At 38.7% G+C, this 17,812-nt stretch overlaps 1 protein-coding gene across 1 annotated transcript in view; it reads left to right on the top strand.

Moving 5' to 3' along the window:
- LOC120945194 (cadherin-related family member 3-like) overlaps positions 1-17,812 on the top strand; it is an 84,755-nt gene that overhangs the window by 19,681 nt on the left and 47,262 nt on the right. The window contains exon 6 of the mRNA XM_040359169.1: positions 3,089-3,193. Coding sequence (XP_040215103.1) covers positions 3,089-3,193 — 105 coding nt within the window. The remainder of the gene's footprint in view (positions 1-3,088; positions 3,194-17,812) is intronic.

Genomic DNA, 17,812 nt, shown 5'->3' with positions numbered 1-17,812 from the left:
CGCTCTACGCTCGGCGCGGGAACGCGCCTAATTTAAATGATTCCCGCCCCCTACGGGATCATTTACATTAGGCGCCCTTACGCAGGGCATTTTTGAAGAGCGCCCACGCAAATTACGTGGCTACTGCTTAATGAATGAAGCGTAGCGCAAATAATTTTCGTAGGCGCAGGGTAAAAAGGATACACTGCGCCTCCGTAAGGAGCGCGCAGCTGTACCTGAATCTACCCCACTGTATTCATGTACATATGCATGTGGAAGAAAGATGGAAGCTGCCATTGCTCGCTAATTACCTGGTTGCCTGTTGCTTCAAAACATTTTAATTCAGTGAAAAAAAGGGCACCAGGAAAGTCAGACTGAGATCAGAACTCCCGATCTGCACATTTGTTTTCTATTAAGTTACTGATAAAAAAAAATATAGTCTGAAGCTGACCATAGACAGATTGAAATTCATCAGGTTCAGCAGAGACCAGACAAATTTCTATCAGTGTGTGGCTGTTCCTGTTCATCAGGAGATGATTGTTAAAGAGAGAAGAGGAGCTCCTGTACTTACTATATTCTTGGCTCCTCCACCAGATGGCGCCCTCCCATCCTTACAGCGGAGGACTGTCTCTCAGCATCCTCACAAATCCAACTAAAGTTGTAAAGCTTTGTTTTTTTTTTTACCTTAAAGTGGAGGTTCACCCACAAATGTTAATTTTTAACCTTAGATTGAGGCTCATTTTGTCTAGGGGAATCGGCTAGTTTTTTTTAAATCAAAGCCGTACTTACCGTTGTAGAGAGCGATCTTCTCCGCCGCTTCCGGGTATGGGCTGCGGGACTGGGCGTTCCTATTTTGATTGACAGTCTTCCGACAGGCTTCCGACGGTCGCATCCATCGCGTCACGATTTTCCAAAAGTAGCCGAACGTCGGTGCGCAGGCGCCGTATAGAGCCGCACCGACGTTCGGCTACTTTCAGCTACTCGTGACGCGATGGATGCGACCGTCGGAAGACTGTCAATCAAAATAGGAACGCCCAGTCCCGAAGACCATACCCGGAAGCGGCGGAGAAGATCGCTCTCGAAAACGGTAAGTACTGCTTCGATTTAAAAAAAACTAGCCGATTCCCCTAGACAAAATGAGCATCAATCTAAGGTTAAAAAAATTTTTTAGGGTGAACTCCCGCATTAATGCATTCAATGCATTAACCACTTAAAGCAGAAGTAAACCCATCCATAAAACCGTTTCATTTGCGGCACGTGCCAGAAATGTAACACTCCCATTGGTTGTGCTATCAACCAAATGGTCAAACCATCCAATCGCTGGTGTCATAACTGATCACATGAGTTGTAGATTAAACAGAGGCAGAGATGGCAGCTTCCTTGGCTAAAAACGATAGGAGGGTTTACTTACACTTTAAAGACCGAAAGGATTTACCCCCTTAATGACCAGGCCATTATTTGCGATACAGCACTGCGTCGCTTTAACTGACAATTGCGCGGTCGTGCGACGTTGTACCCAAACAAAAAAAACACCAATATTAACTTTTTTTCTATAATAAATATCCAACAAAAAAAAAAAAAAAATTCATCAGTTTAGTGTCTACAAAATAGGGGTTCGAATTATGGCGTTTTTATTATTTATTTATTTTTATAACTATTAATTTATAGGTATTGGAATTTCCTTTCAAATTTAGCTGTTAGTGAACATAACGAATACGATCTTATCCAAAGTTAAGAATTATCCAAAATAACCAATGCCGCATCTAATCAAATGGAACGGAACAGATTAATAATAAATATTAAAAATTATTAAACGTTTTTATTATTATTATTGTTATTTATTTTTACAAATTTTTTACGTTCCATTAGTTCCATTAGTTTAGATACACATTCGTTATTTCGGATCATTTGTAACTTTGGATAAATTCGTATTCATTACGTTCACTTACAGCGAAATTTGAAAGGAAATTCCAATATCTATAATTTAACAGTTAGTAATAATTAAATTGTTATTATTAGTTGGTTATTATTTCAGATTTTCTAATTTTTGGGTTTTCAAATTTTGAATTCTCAATTATAATTTACGAATATTCGGAAAAATTCGCGAAATGGGTTTTCATTAGTTCGGATATTTCCGGATTAACGAATTTGTCAAAATTCCTTAAAAAAATAATTCAGAACGAAACAGATTGCACATGTCTAATGGCCAGCTTAAGGATAAGCATCTTCCTTATAACGGGTAGTTATAATAGGAGTTAGGCGGAAGGTGGGAGACGATTTAGGCTTAGTTAGATGAACTATAGACTGGAATTCTACTACAAATTTTGGGCCAGATTCACATAGAACTGCGTTACGCTGCGGCGGCGTAACGTATCCCATTTACGTTACTCCGCCGCAAGTTTACAGCGTATGTGCCTGATTCACAAAGCACTTACCTGTAAACGTGCGGCGGTGTAGCCTAGATCCGTCCGGCGCAAGCCCGCCTAATTCAAATGGGGCGGGGACCATTTAAATTAGGCGCGTTCCCACGCCTATCGTACTGCGCATGCTCTGTCCCAAAAATTTCCCGACGTGCATTGCGCTAAATGACGTCGCAAGAACGTCATTGGTTCCGACGTTAACGTAAATGGCGTCCAACGCCATTCACGGATGACTTACGCAAACGACGTGAAATTTAAAATTTCGACGCGGGAACGACGGCCATACTTAACATTGGCTAGGCTAGAGGGCACCCTTAGTTTTACGCCGTGTATCTCTATGGAAACTATGTAAATTTAGAGCGACGGGCAATCGTGAATCGGCGTAACTAGTCATTTGCATATTCTACGCCGACCGCAATGGAATCGCCACCTAGCGGCCGGCCTAGAATTGCAGCCTAAGATCCGATGGTGTAAGTCAATTACACCTGTCGGATCTTAGGGCTATCTATGCGTAACCTGATTCTATGAATCAGGCGCATAGATACGACAATCGTATCTCAGAGATACGACAGCATATCAGGAGATACGCTGTCGTATCTCTTTTGTGAATCTGGCCCTTTGTTTCCACTAAGTATCACTGTGTTGTTGTTGTTATTATTATTATGATTATTACTATTATTATCTTTCAGCTATACTCTAACTGTAACCATAAGTGATGGGACTCTTGAAAAATCAGGAAACATAAAGGTCTATATAACTAATATAAATGACAACGAGCCAACTCTGACTTGTGTGTAAGTAAATTGTGGGGTGACAGATATTGTAATTTAAATCGTTTCAAATTATTTTGTGAGGGGAATTCATATGGTGACTAATCTTTGTATAATTCCAGGACAGCTCTACAAATTGAACTATTTGAAAGCAATGTGACTGGCCTTTGCAGCAATGCATGGGTTTTCTAATGAGCAGAAAAATGTATGCAATTGCTCTTAGCAATATTCCTCATTTACAGTGTTTCCCCCGAAAATAAGACCTACCAGAAAATAAGACCTAGTGTTATTTTCCAGGAGGGCTGCAATATAAGCCCTACCCCCAAAATAAGCCCTACTGTGTCTTTTGTTGCCAGAATTAATATAAGACCCGGGCTTATTTTCGGGGAAACACGGTACCTGAGAAGAAGGACCGGACCCTTTACACCATGTGCATGGTTCAGAAAATTTGAAAGTAACTGTATATCTTTGCAGTACAAGCAATCTGACGTTCAGGTGTACTATGAAGGATAGTTCCACTACAGGGCTAAGAAGGTGTTAAAGTGTATCTAAAACCAAGGATAGTGGTGAGGGGTTAGAACCTCTGTCAGGTATCCATCTGCTATAAAGATCCACTCTCTCTAATTTTCTTGGAGGACATTGTCACTAGGACTGAGAGTCCATTTTAAAAAAAAAACCCGGACTGGATTTAAAAAAAAACTGGACTGGAGTTGGGAAAAAAAAACCCGGACTGAATTAAAAAAACTGAACTGGAGTTGTAAAGAAAAAAACAGGACCGGAGTTGAAAAAAAAAACCTGGACTGGATTTAAAAAAAAACTGGACTGGATTTGAAAAAAAAACCCGGACTGGATTTAAAAAATAAATGGACTGGATTTTTTTTTAAATCCAGTCCGGGTTTTTTTTCAACTCCAGTCCAATTTTTTTTTTAAATCCAGTCCGTTTAAAAAAAAAAAATCTAGTCCACTTTTTTTTTAATCCAGTCCGGGGTTTTTTTTTTGCAACTCCAGTTCACTTTTTTTTAAATCCAGTCTGGGGTTTTTTTTTCAACTCCAGTCCACTTTTTTTTAAATCCAGTTTATTTTCGGGGAAACGCGGTACATGAGAAGGACCGGACCTTTACACCATGTGCATGGTTCATTTGTACAGTAGAAAAATTGAAAGTAACTGTATATCTTTGCAGTACAAGCAATCTGACGTTCAGGTGTACTATGAAGGATAGTTCTACTACAGGGCTAAGAAGGTGTTAAAGTGTATCTAAAACCAAGGATAGTGGTGAGGGGTTAGAACCTCTGTCAGGTATCCATCTGCTATAAAGATCCACTCTCTCTAATTTTCTTGGAGGACATTGTCACTAGGACTGAGAGTCCATTTAAAAAAAAAAACCCGGACTGGATTTAAAAAAAAACTGGACTGGAGTTGGGGAAAAAAAACCCGGACTGAATTAAAAAAACTGAACTGGAGTTGTAAAGAAAAAAACAGGACCGGAGTTGAAAAAAAAACCTGGACTGGATTTAAAAATAAACTGGACTGGATTTGAAAAAAAAACCCAGACTGGATTTAAAAAAATAAATGGACTGGATTTTTTTTTTAAATCCAGTCTGGGTTTTTTTTCAACTCCAGTCCAATTTTTTTTAAATCCAGTCCGTTTAAAAAAAAAAAAAATCCAGTCCACTTTTTTTTAATCCAGTCCGGGGTTTTTTTTTCAACTCCAGTCCAGTTTTTTTTAAAATCCAGTCCGGGTTTTTTTTTTTAAATCCAGTCCACTTTTTTTTTTAATCCAGTCCGGGTTTTTCTTTGCAACTCCAGTCCACTTTTTTTTAAAATCCAGTCCGGGTTTTTTTTCAACTCCAGTCCACTTTTTTTTTAAAATCCAGTCCGGGTTTTTTTTTTCAACTCCAGTCCACTTTTTTTTGTTAATCCAGTCCGGGTTTTTTTTCTGCAACTCCAGTCCACTTTTTTTTAAAATCCAGTCCGGGTTTTTTTTAAAAAAAAAAACCCGGACTGGACTTTTAAAAAAAAGTGGACTGGAGTTGAAAAAAAAACCCGGACTGGATTTTAAAAAAAAGTGGACTGGAGTTGCAAAACAAAACCCGGACTGGATTAAAAAAAAAAGTGGACTGGATTTAAAAAAAAAAAAAAAACCCGGACTGGATTTTTAAAAAAAACTGGACTGGAGTTGAAAAAAAAACCCAGACTGGATTTGAAAAAAAAACCCAGACTGGATTTAAAAAATAAATGGACTGGATTTTTTTTAAATCCAGTCTGGGTTTTTTTTCAACTCCAGTCCAATTTTTTTTAAATCCAGTCCGTTTAAAAAAAAAAAATCCAGTCCACATTTTTTTAATCCAGTCCGGGGGGTTTTTTTTTTTGCAACTTCATTTCACTTTTTTTTTAAATCCAGTCCGGGTTTTTTTTTTCAACTCCAGTCCACTTTTTTTTAAATCCAGTCCGGGTTTTTTTTCAACTCCAGTCCAATTTTTTTTTTAAATCCAGTCCGTTTAAAAAAAAAATCCAGTCCACTTTTTTTTTAATCCAGTCCGGGGTGTTTTTTTTTTGCATCTCCAGTTCAATTTTTTTTAAAATCCAGTCCGGGTTTTTTTTCAACTCCAGTCCACTTTTTTTAAAAATCCAGTCCGGGTTTTTTTTTTCAACTCCAGTCCACTTTTTTTTAAATCCAGTCCGGGTTTTTTTTTGCAACTCCAGTCCACTTTTTTTTGTTAATCCAGTCCGGGTTTTTTTTCTGCAACTCCAGTCCACTTTTTTTTAAAATCCAGTCCGGGTTTTTTTTAAAAAAAAAACCCGGACTGGACTTTTAAAAAAAACTGGACTGGAGTTGAAAAAAAAACCCGGACTGGATTTAAAAAAAGAGTGGACTGGAGTTGCAAAAAAAAAACCCGGACTGGATTTAAAAAAAAGTGGACTGGATTTAAAAAAAAAAAACCCGGACTGGATTTTTAAAAAAAACTGGACTGGAGTTGAAAAAAAAAACCCGGACTGGATTTTAGAAAAAAGTGGACTGGAGTTGCAAAAAAAAACCCGGACTGGATTAAAAAAAAAGTGGACTGGATTTAAAAAAAAAAAACCCGGACTGGATTTTTAAAAAAAACTGGACTGGAGTTGAAAAAAAAACCCAGACTGGATTTGAAAAAAAAACCCAGACTGGATTTAAAAAATAAATGGACTGGATTTTTTTTAAATCCAGTCTGGGTTTTTTTTCAACTCCAGTCCAATTTTTTTTAAATCCAGTCCGTTTAAAAAAAAAAAAATCCAGTCCACATTTTTTTAATCCAGTCCGGGGGGTTTTTTTTTTTGCAACTTCATTTCACTTTTTTTTTAAATCCAGTCCGGGTTTTTTTTTTCAACTCCAGTCCACTTTTTTTTAAATCCAGTCCGGGTTTTTTTTCAACTCCAGTCCAATTTTTTTTTTAAATCCAGTCCGTTTAAAAAAAAAATCCAGTCCACTTTTTTTTTAATCCAGTCCGGGGTGTTTTTTTTTTGCATCTCCAGTTCAATTTTTTTTAAAATCCAGTCCGGGTTTTTTTTCAACTCCAGTCCACTTTTTTTAAAAATCCAGTCCGGGTTTTTTTTTTCAACTCCAGTCCACTTTTTTTTAAATCCAGTCCGGGTTTTTTTTTGCAACTCCAGTCCACTTTTTTTTGTTAATCCAGTCCGGGTTTTTTTTCTGCAACTCCAGTCCACTTTTTTTTAAAATCCAGTCCGGGTTTTTTTTAAAAAAAAAACCCGGACTGGACTTTTAAAAAAAACTGGACTGGAGTTGAAAAAAAAACCCGGACTGGATTTAAAAAAAAGTGGACTGGATTTAAAAAAAAAAAACCCGGACTGGATTTTTAAAAAAAACTGGACTGGAGTTGAAAAAAAAAACCCGGACTGGATTTTAAAAAAAAGTGGACTGGAGTTGCAAAAAAAACCCGGACTGGATTAAAAAAAAAGTGGACTGGATTTAAAAAAAAAAAACCCGGACTGGATTTTTAAAAAAACTGGACTGGAGTTGAAAAAAAAACCCGGACTGGATTTAAAAAAAAAAGTGGACTGGAGTTGCAAAAAAAAAACCCGGACTGGATTAAAAAAAAAGTGGACTGGATTAAAAAAAAAAAACCCGGACTGGATTAAAAAAAAAGTGGACTGGATTTAAAAAAAAAAAACCCGGACTGGATTAAAAAAAAAAGTGAACTGGAGTTGCAAAAAAAACCTTGACTGGATAAAAAAAAATGGACTGGAGATGGCTACTTTTCCAACTCCAGTCCATTTTTAAAAAAAAATTCAGTCCGGGTTTTTTTTTAAAATCCAGTCCGGGTTTTTTTTTCAACTCCAGTCCAATTTTTTTTAAAAATCCAGTCCGTTTTAAAAAAAAAAATCCAGTCCACTTTTTTTTTAATCCAGTCCGGGAGTTGCAAAAAAAAAAACCCGGACTGGATTAAAAAAAGTGGACTGGATTTTTTAAAAAAAAAAACGGACTGGATTAAAAAAAAAGTGGACTGGATTTTAAAAAAAAGTTTTTTTTTTTATCCAGTCCAGGTTTTTTTTTCAACTCCAGTCCATTTTTTCAAAATAAGCCCTACTGTGTCTTTTGTTGCCAGAATTAATATAAGACCCGGGCTTATTTTCGGGGAAACATGGTACCTGAGAAGGACCGGACCTTTACACCATGTGCATGGTTCATTTGTACAGTAGAAAAATTGAAAGTAACTGTATATCTTTGCAGTACAAGCAATCTGAAGTTCAGGTGTACTATGAAGGATAGTTCTACTACAGGGCTAAGAAGGTGTTAAAGTGTATCTAAAACCAAGGATAGTGGTGAGGGGTTAGAACCTCTGTCAGGTATCCATCTGCTATAAAGATCCACTCTCTCTAATTTTCTTGGAGGACATTGTCACTAGGACTGAGAGTCCATTTAAAAAAAAAAAACCCGGACTGGATTTAAAAAAAAACTGGACTGGAGTTGGGGAAAAAAAACCCGGACTGAATTAAAAAAACTGAACTGGAGTTGTAAAGAAAAAAACAGGACCGGAGTTGAAAAAAAAACCTGGACTGGATTTAAAAATAAACTGGACTGGATTTGAAAAAAAAACCCAGACTGGATTTAAAAAAATAAATGGACTGGATTTTTTTTTTAAATCCAGTCTGGGTTTTTTTTCAACTCCAGTCCAATTTTTTTTAAATCCAGTCCGTTTAAAAAAAAAAAATCCAGTCCACTTTTTTTTAATCCAGTCCGGGTTTTTTTTTTCAACTCCAGTCCAGTTTTTTTTAAAAATCCAGTCCGGGTTTTTTTTTTTTAATTCAGTCCACTTTTTTTTTTAATCCAGTCCGGGTTTTTCTTTGCAACTCCAGTCCACTTTTTTTTAAAATCCAGTCCGGGTTTTTTTTCAACTCCAGTCCACTTTTTTTTTAAAATCCAGTCCGGGTTTTTTTTTTCAACTCCAGTCCACTTTTTTTTAAATCCAGTCCGGGTTTTTTTTTTGCAACTCCAGTCCACTTTTTTTTGTTAATCCAGTCCGGGTTTTTTTTCTTCAACTCCAGTCCACTTTTTTTTAAAATCCAGTCCGGGTTTTTTTTTTAAAAAAAAACCCGGACTGGACTTTTAAAAAAAAGTGGACTGGAGTTGAAAAAAAAACCCGGACTGGATTTTAAAAAAAAGTGGACTGGAGTTGCAAAAAAAAACCCGGACTGGATTAAAAAAAAAAGTGGACTGGATTTAAAAAAAAAAAAAAAACCCGGACTGGATTTTAAAAAAAAACTGGACTGGAGTTGAAAAAAAAAACCCGGACTGGATTTTAAAAAAAAGTGGACTGGAGTTGCAAAAAAAACCCGGACTGGATTAAAAAAAAAGTGGACTGGATTTAAAAAAAAAACCCGGACTGGATTTTTAAAAAAAAACTGGACTGGAGTTGAAAAAAAAAACCCGGACTGGATTTTTAAAAAAAAACTGGACTGGAGTTGAAAAAAAAAACCCGGACTGGATTTTAAAAAAAAGTGGACTGGAGTTGCAAAAAAAAACCCGGACTGGATTAAAAAAAAAAGTGGACTGGATTAAAAAAAAAACCCGGACTGGATTAAAAAAAAAAGTGGACTGGATTTAAAAAAAAAAAATCCCGGACTGGATTAAAAAAAAAAGTGAACTGGAGTTGCAAAAAAAACCTTGACTGGATAAAAAAAATGGACTGGAGATGGCTACTTTTCCAACTCCAGTCCATTTTTTAAAAAAAATTCAGTCCGGGTTTTTTTTTAAAATCCAGTCCGGGTTTTTTTTCAACTCCAGTCCAATTTTTTTAAAAAATCCAGTCCGTTTTAAAAAAAAAATCCAGTCCACTTTTTTTTTAATCCAGTCCGGGAGTTGCAAAAAAAAAAACCCGGACTGGATTAAAAAAAAGTGGACTGGATTTGTTTTTTAAAAAAAACGGACTGGATTAAAAAAAAAGTGGACTGGATTTAAAAAAAAAGTTTTTTTTTATCCAGTCCAGGTTTTTTTTTCAACTCCAGTCCATTTTTTCAAAATAAGCCCTACTGTGTCTTTTGTTGCCAGAATTAATATAAGACCCGGGCTTATTTTCGGGGAAACATGGTACCTGAGAAGGACCGGACCTTTACACCATGTGCATGGTTCATTTGTACAGTAGAAAAATTTAAAGTAACTGTATATCTTTGCAGTACAAGCAATCTGACGTTCAGGTGTACTATGAAGGATAGTTCTACTACAGGGCTAAGAAGGTGTTAAAGTGTATCTAAAACCAAGGATAGTGGTGAGGGGTTAGAACCTCTGTCAGGTATCCATCTGCTATAAAGATCCACTCTCTCTAATTTTCTTGGAGGACATTGTCACTAGGACTGAGAGTCCATTTTAAAAAAAAAACCCGGACTGGATTTAAAAAAAAACTGGACTGGAGTTGGAAAAAAAACCCCGGACTGAATTAAAAAAACTGAACTGGAGTTGGAAAGAAAAAAACAGGACCGGAGTTGAAAAAAAAACCTGGACTGGATTTAAAAAAAACGACTGGATTTGAAAAAAAAAACCCAGACTGGATTTGAAAAAAAAACCCAGACTGGATTTAAAAAATAAATGGACTGGATTTTTTTTTAAATCCAGTCTGGGTTTTTTTTCAACTCCAGTCCAATTTTTTTTTAAATCCAGTCCGTTTAAAAAAAAAAAAAAATCCAGTCCACATTTTTTTAATCCAGTCCGGGGGGTTTTTTTTTTTGCAACTTCATTTCACTTTTTTTTTAAATCCAGTCCGGGTTTTTTTTTTCAACTCCAGTCCACTTTTTTTTAAATCCAGTCCGGGTTTTTTTTCAACTCCAGTCCAATTTTTTTTTTTAAATCCAGTCCGTTTAAAAAAAAAAATCCAGTCCACTTTTTTTTTAATCCAGTCCGGGGTGTTTTTTTTTTGCATCTCCAGTTCAATTTTTTTTAAAATCCAGTCCGGGTTTTTTTTTTCAACTCCAGTCCACTTTTTTTTAAATCCAGTCCGGGTTTTTTTTTGCAACTCCAGTCCACTTTTTTTTGTTAATCCAGTCCAGGTTTTTTTTCTGCAACTCCAGTCCACTTTTTTTTTAAAATCCAGTCCGGGTTTTTTTAAAAAAAAAACCCGGACTGGACTTTTAAAAAAAACTGGACTGGAGTTGAAAAAAAAACCCGGACTGGATTTAAAAAAAAAGTGGACTGGAGTTGCAAAAAAAAAACCCGGACTGGATTTAAAAAAAAGTGGACTGGATTTAAAAAAAAAAAACCCGGACTGGATTTTTAAAAAAAACTGGACTGGAGTTGAAAAAAAAAACCCGGACTGGATTTTAAAAAAAAGTGGACTGGAGTTGCAAAAAAAACCCGGACTGGATTAAAAAAAAAAGTGGACTGGATTTAAAAAAAAAAAACCCGGACTGGATTTTTAAAAAAAACTGGACTGGAGTTGAAAAAAAAACACGGACTGGATTTTAAAAAAAAAGTGGACTGGAGTTGCAAAAAAAAAACCCGGACTGGATTAAAAAAAAAAGTGGACTGGATTAAAAAAAAAAAACCCGGACTGGATTAAAAAAAAAAGTGGACTGGATTTAAAAAAAAAAAAACCCGGACTGGATTAAAAAAAAAAAGTGAACTGGAGTTGCAAAAAAAACCTTGACTGGATAAAAAAAAATGGACTGGAGATGGCTACTTTTCCAACTCCAGTCCATTTTTAAAAAAAAATTCAGTCCGGGTTTTTTTTTAAAATCCAGTCCGGGTTTTTTTTCAACTCCAGTCCAATTTTTTTTAAAAATCCAGTCCGTTTTAAAAAAAAAATCCAGTCCACTTTTTTTTTAATCCAGTCCGGGAGTTGCAAAAAAAAAACCCGGACTGGATTAAAAAAAAGTGGACTGGATTTTTTTAAAAAAAAACGGACTGGATTAAAAAAAAAGTGGACTGGATTTAAAAAAAAAGTTTTTTTTTTATCCAGTCCAGGTTTTTTTTTCAACTCCAGTCCATTTTTTCAAAATAAGCCCTACTGTGTCTTTTGTTGCCAGAATTAATATAAGACCCGGGCTTATTTTCGGGGAAACATGGTACCTGAGAAGGACCGGACCTTTACACCATGTGCATGGTTCATTTGTACAGTAGAAAAATTGAAAGTAACTGTATATCTTTGCAGTACAAGCAATCTGACGTTCAGGTGTACTATGAAGGATAGTTCTACTACAGGGCTAAGAAGGTGTTAAAGTGTATCTAAAACCAAGGATAGTGGTGAGGGGTTAGAACCTCTGTCAGGTATCCATCTGCTATAAAGATCCACTCTCTCTAATTTTCTTGGAGGACATTGTCACTAGGACTGAGAGTCCATTTAAAAAAAAAAACCCGGACTGGATTTAAAAAAAAAACTGGACTGGAGTTGGGGAAAAAAAACCCGGACTGAATTAAAAAAACTGAACTGGAGTTGTAAAGAAAAAAAACAGGACGGAGTTGAAAAAAAAACCTGGACTGGATTTAAAAATAAACTGGACTGGATTTGAAAAAAAAACCCAGACTGGATTTAAAAAAATAAATGGACTGGATTTTTTTTTTAAATCCAGTCTGGGTTTTTTTTCAACTCCAGTCCAATTTTTTTTAAATCCAGTCCGTTTAAAAAAAAAAAAAATCCAGTCCACTTTTTTTTAATCCAGTCCGGGTTTTTTTTTCAACTCCAGTCCAGTTTTTTTTAAAAATCCAGTCCGGGTTTTTTTTTTTTAAATCCAGTCCACTTTTTTTTTTAATCCAGTCCGGGTTTTTCTTTGCAACTCCAGTCCACTTTTTTTTAAAATCCAGTCCGGGTTTTTTTCAACTCCAGTCCACTTTTTTTTTAAAATCCAGTCCGGGTTTTTTTTTTCAACTCCAGTCCACTTTTTTTTAAATCCAGTCCGGGTTTTTTTTTTGCAACTCCAGTCCACTTTTTTTTGTTAATCCAGTCCGGGTTTTTTTTCTGCAACTCCAGTCCACTTTTTTTTAAAATCCAGTCCGGGTTTTTTTTTTTAAAAAAAACCCGGACTGGACTTTTAAAAAAAAGTGGACTGGAGTTGAAAAAAAAACCCGGACTGGATTTTAAAAAAAAGTGGACTGGAGTTGCAAAAAAAAACCCGGACTGGATTAAAAAAAAAAGTGGACTGGAGTTGAAAAAAAAAACCCGGACTGGATTTTAAAAAAAAAGTGGACTGGAGTTGAAAAAAACCCGGACTGGATTTTAAAAAAAAGTGGACTGGAGTTGCAAAAAAAACCCGGACTGGATTAAAAAAAAAGTGGACTGGATTTAAAAAAAAAACCCGGACTGGATTTTTAAAAAAAAAATGGACTGGAGTTAAAAAAAAAAACCCGGACTGGATTTTTAAAAAAAAACTGGACTGGAGTTGAAAAAAAAAACCCGGACTGGATTTTAAAAAAAAGTGGACTGGAGTTGCAAAAAAAACCCCGGACTGGATTAAAAAAAAAAGTGGACTGGATTAAAAAAAAAAACCCGGACTGGATTAAAAAAAAAAGTGGACTGGATTTAAAAAAAAAAAAATCCCGGACTGGATTAAAAAAAAAGTGAACTGGAGTTGCAAAAAAAACCTTGACTGGATAAAAAAAAATGGACTGGAGATGGCTACTTTTCCAACTCCAGTCCATTTTTTTAAAAAAATTCAGTCCGGGTTTTTTTTTAAAATCCAGTCCGGGTTTTTTTTTAAAATCCAGTCCGGGTTTTTTTTCAACTCCAGTCCAATTTTTTTTAAAAATCCAGTCCGTTTTAAAAAAAAAATCCAGTCCACTTTTTTTTTAATCCAGTCCGGGAGTTGCAAAAAAAAAAAACCCGGACTGGATTAAAAAAAAGTGGACTGGATTTGTTTTTTAAAAAAAACGGACTGGATTAAAAAAAAAGTGGACTGGATTTAAAAAAAAAGTTTTTTTTTATCCAGTCCAGTTTTTTTTTTCAACTCCAGTCCATTTTTTAAAAATAAGCCCTACTGTGTCTTTTGTTGCCAGAATTAATATAAGACCCGAGCTTATTTTCGGGGAAACACGGTACCTGAGAAGGACCGGACCTTTACACCATGTGCATGGTTCATTTGTACAGTAGAAAAATTTAAAGTAACTGTATATCTTTGCAGTACAAGCAATCTGACGTTCAGGTGTACTATGAAGGATAGTTCTACTACAGGGCTAAGAAGGTGTTAAAGTGTATCTAAAACCAAGGATAGTGGTGAGGGGTTAGAACAGACCTGGGCAAACTACGGCCCGCGGGCCGTATACGGCCCGGCGGACCTTTTAATCCGGCCCACCCCCGCCGCCGAAACCGCCGCCGCTGCCACGTTAATCGCGCATAGACACTCCCCCTTGGACGGATCTGTCCAATCGCGAGCAAGGGGGAGTCACATAGACACTCCCCCTTGCTCGCGATTGGACAGATCCGTCCAAGGGGGAGTGTCTATGCGCAGCGGGGAAAACAGCTGTTCAAACGAACGCTGTCTTATGTTCCCCGCCGCGGTGATAACAGTAGGCAGGGCCGGTGTAGCAGTAAGATCGGCATCCCAAGAAAATTGGCATCCCTTGTAGCAACTGAGCATGTGCCGATTTCAGTCCATTGAAATCGAGCGCAGAGCTGCTGCACTACAACACAGAGTCAGATTAACTCTGCACGCGCCGAGAGCTATTGCCGAGGAACACTGCATCAGGATGACCGCGGGGGACACAGGCTTGTATAGGCTACCTACGGGGGGGATCAGTCTGTATGTCCAGGGGGGGGCAGTCTGTATGTCATGGGGGGGCAGTCTGTATGTCACGGAGGGGGGGGGGTGCAGCCACTTGTGCCAACACACGCAGCCACTTGTGCCAACACATGCAGCCACTTGTGCCAACACACGCAGCCACTGTGCCACCATAAATTGTCGCCACTGTGCCAATCACACGCAGCCACTGTTCCCAAACACAGCCACTGTGCCAATCACACGCAGCCACTGTTCCCAAACACAGCCACTGTGCCAATCACACGCAGCCACTGTTCCCAAACACAGCCACTGTGCCAATCACACGCAGCCACTGTGCCAATCACACGCAGCCACTGTGCCAATCACACGCAGCCACTGTTCCCAAACACAGCCACTGTGCCAATCACACGCAGCCACTGTGCCAATCACACGCAGCCACTGTGCCAATCACACGCAGCCACTGTGCCAATCACACGCAGCCACTGTGCCAATCACACGCAGCCACTGTGCCCATCACACGCAGCCACTGTGCCCATCACACGCAGCCACTGTGCCTATCACACGCAGCCACTGTGCCCATCAAACGCAGCCACTGTGCCATCACACGCAGCCACTGTGCCAACACACGCAGCCACTGTGCCAACACACGCAGTCACTGTGCCATCAATTGTTGCCACTGTGCCCATCACACGCAGCCACTGTGCCATCAATTGTCGCCACTGTGCCCATCAAACGCAACCACTGTGCCATCACACGCAGCCACTGTGCCATCACATGCAGCCACTGTTTAATCAATTGTGGCTATTGATTAAACAGTGGCTGCCTGTCCCCAGCCTCTGTCCACCTCCTGTGTCATGTACCCAGCGTCTGTCCCCCTCCTGTGTCATGTCCCCAGCCTCTGTCCCCCTCCTGTGTCATGTCCCCAGCGTCTGTCCCCCTCCTGTGTCATGTCCCCAGCGTCTGTCCCCCTCCTGTGTCATGTCCCCAGCGTCTGTCCCCCTCCTGTGCCATGTCCCCAGCGTATGTCCCCCTCTTGTGTCATGTCCCCAGCCTCTGTCCCCCTCTTGTGTCATGTCCCCAGCCTCTGTCCCCCTCTTGTGTCATGTCCCCAGCCTCTGTCCCCCTCTTGTGTCATGTCCCCAGCCTCTGTCCCCCTCCTGTGTCATGTCCCCAGCCTCTGTCCCCCTCCTGTGCCATGTCCCCAGCCTCTGTCCCCCTCCTGTGTCATGTCCCCAGCCTCTGTCCCCCTCCTGTGTCATGTCCCCAGCCTCTGTCCCCCTCCTGTGCCATGTCCCCAGCCTCTGTCCCCCTCCTGTGTCATGTCCCCAGCCTCTGTCCCCCTCTTGTGTCATGTCCCCAGCCTCTGTCCCCCTCTTGTGTCATGTCCCCAGCCTCTGTCCCCCTCCTGTGCCACGTCCCCAGCCTCTGTCCCCCTCCTGTGCCACGTCCCCAGCCTCTGTCCCCCTCCTGTGCCACGTCCCCAGCCTCTGTCCCCCTCCTGTGCCATGTCCCCAGCCTCTGTCCCCCTCCTGTGCCATGTCCCCAGCCTCTGTCCCCCTCCTGTGCCATGTCCCCAGCCTCTGTCCCCCTCCTGTGTCATGTCCCCAGCCTCTGTCCCCCTCCTGTGCCATGTCCCCAGCCTCTGTCCCCCTCCTGTGCCATGTCCCCAGCCTCTGTCCCCCTCCTGTGCCATGTCCCCAGCCTCTGTCCCCCTCCTGTGCCATGTCCCCAGCCTCTGTCCCCCTCCTGTGCCATGTCCCCAGCCTCTGTCCCCCTCCTGTGCCATGTCCCCAGCCTCTGTCCCCCTCCTGTGCCATGTCTATAACAAGTACTCGTACCAGTTTTCCAACAATGATATTTACTGCTTTTTATAAAGAAATACAATTGATTTTATGCAGTATTGAGTTTAGCCTTTTGGCCCGGCCCTCCAAAATATTTTTAGTTTCTCATGTGGCCCCATCGAAAAAATAATTGCCCACCCCTGGGTTAGAACCTCTGTCAGGTATCCATCTGCTATAAAGATCCACTCTCTCTAATTTTCTTGGAGGACATTGTCACTAGGACTGAGAGTCCATTTTAAAAAAAAAACCCGGACTGGATTTAAAAAAAAACTGGACTGGAGTTGGAAAAAAAAAACCCGGACTGAATTAAAAAAACTGAACTGGAGTTGTAAAGAAAAAAACAGGACCGGAGTTGAAAAAAAAACCTGGACTGGATTTAAAAAAAACGACTGGATTTGAAAAAAAAAACCCAGACTGGATTTGAAAAAAAAACCCAGACTGGATTTAAAAAATAAATGGACTGGATTTTTTTTTAAATCCAGTCTGGGTTTTTTTTCAACTCCAGTCCAATTTTTTTTTAAATCCAGTCCGTTTAAAAAAAAAAAAAAATCCAGTCCACATTTTTTTAATCCAGTCCGGGGGTTTTTTTTTTTGCAACTTCATTTCACTTTTTTTTTAAATCCAGTCCGGGTTTTTTTTTTCAACTCCAGTCCACTTTTTTTTAAATCCAGTCCGGGGTTTTTTTCAACTCCAGTCCAATTTTTTTTTTTAAATCCAGTCCGTTTAAAAAAAAAAATCCAGTCCACTTTTTTTTTAATCCAGTCCGGGGTGTTTTTTTTTTGCATCTCCAGTTCAATTTTTTTTAAAATCCAGTCCGGGTTTTTTTTCAACTCCAGTCCACTTTTTTTAAAAATCCAGTCCGGGTTTTTTTTTTCAACTCCAGTCCACTTTTTTTTAAATCCAGTCCGGGTTTTTTTTTGCAACTCCAGTCCACTTTTTTTTGTTAATCCAGTCCGGGTTTTTTTTCTGCAACTCCAGTCCACTTTTTTTTAAAATCCAGTCCGGGTTTTTTTAAAAAAAAAACCCGGACTGGACTTTTAAAAAAAACTGGACTGGAGTTGAAAAAAAAACCCGGACTGGATTTAAAAAAAAAGTGGACTGGAGTTGCAAAAAAAAAACCCGGACTGGATTAAAAAAAAAAGTGGACTGGATTAAAAAAAGAAAACCCGGACTGGATTAAAAAAAAAAGTGGACTGGATTTAAAAAAAAAAAACCCCGGACTGGATTAAAAAAAAAAAGTGAACTGGAGTTGCAAAAAAAAACCTTGACTGGATAAAAAAAAATGGACTGGAGATGGCTACTTTTCCAACTCCAGTCCATTTTTAAAAAAAAATTCAGTCCGGGTTTTTTTTTAAAATCCAGTCCGGGTTTTTTTTCAACTCCAGTCCAATTTTTTTTAAAAATCCAGTCCGTTTTAAAAAAAAAAATCCAGTCCACTTTTTTTTTAATCCAGTCCGGGAGTTGCAAAAAAAAAACCCGGACTGGATTAAAAAAAAGTGGACTGGATTTTTTAAAAAAAAAAACGGACTGGATTAAAAAAAAAGTGGACTGGATTTAAAAAAAAGTTTTTTTTTTATCCAGTCCAGGTTTTTTTTTCAACTCCAGTCC

This window comes from Rana temporaria, chromosome 7, assembly GCF_905171775.1.
Source record: "Rana temporaria chromosome 7, aRanTem1.1, whole genome shotgun sequence".
Classification (NCBI taxonomy): Eukaryota; Metazoa; Chordata; class Amphibia; order Anura; family Ranidae; genus Rana; species Rana temporaria.
This window is presented reverse-complemented; position numbering and strand designations above follow the sequence as displayed.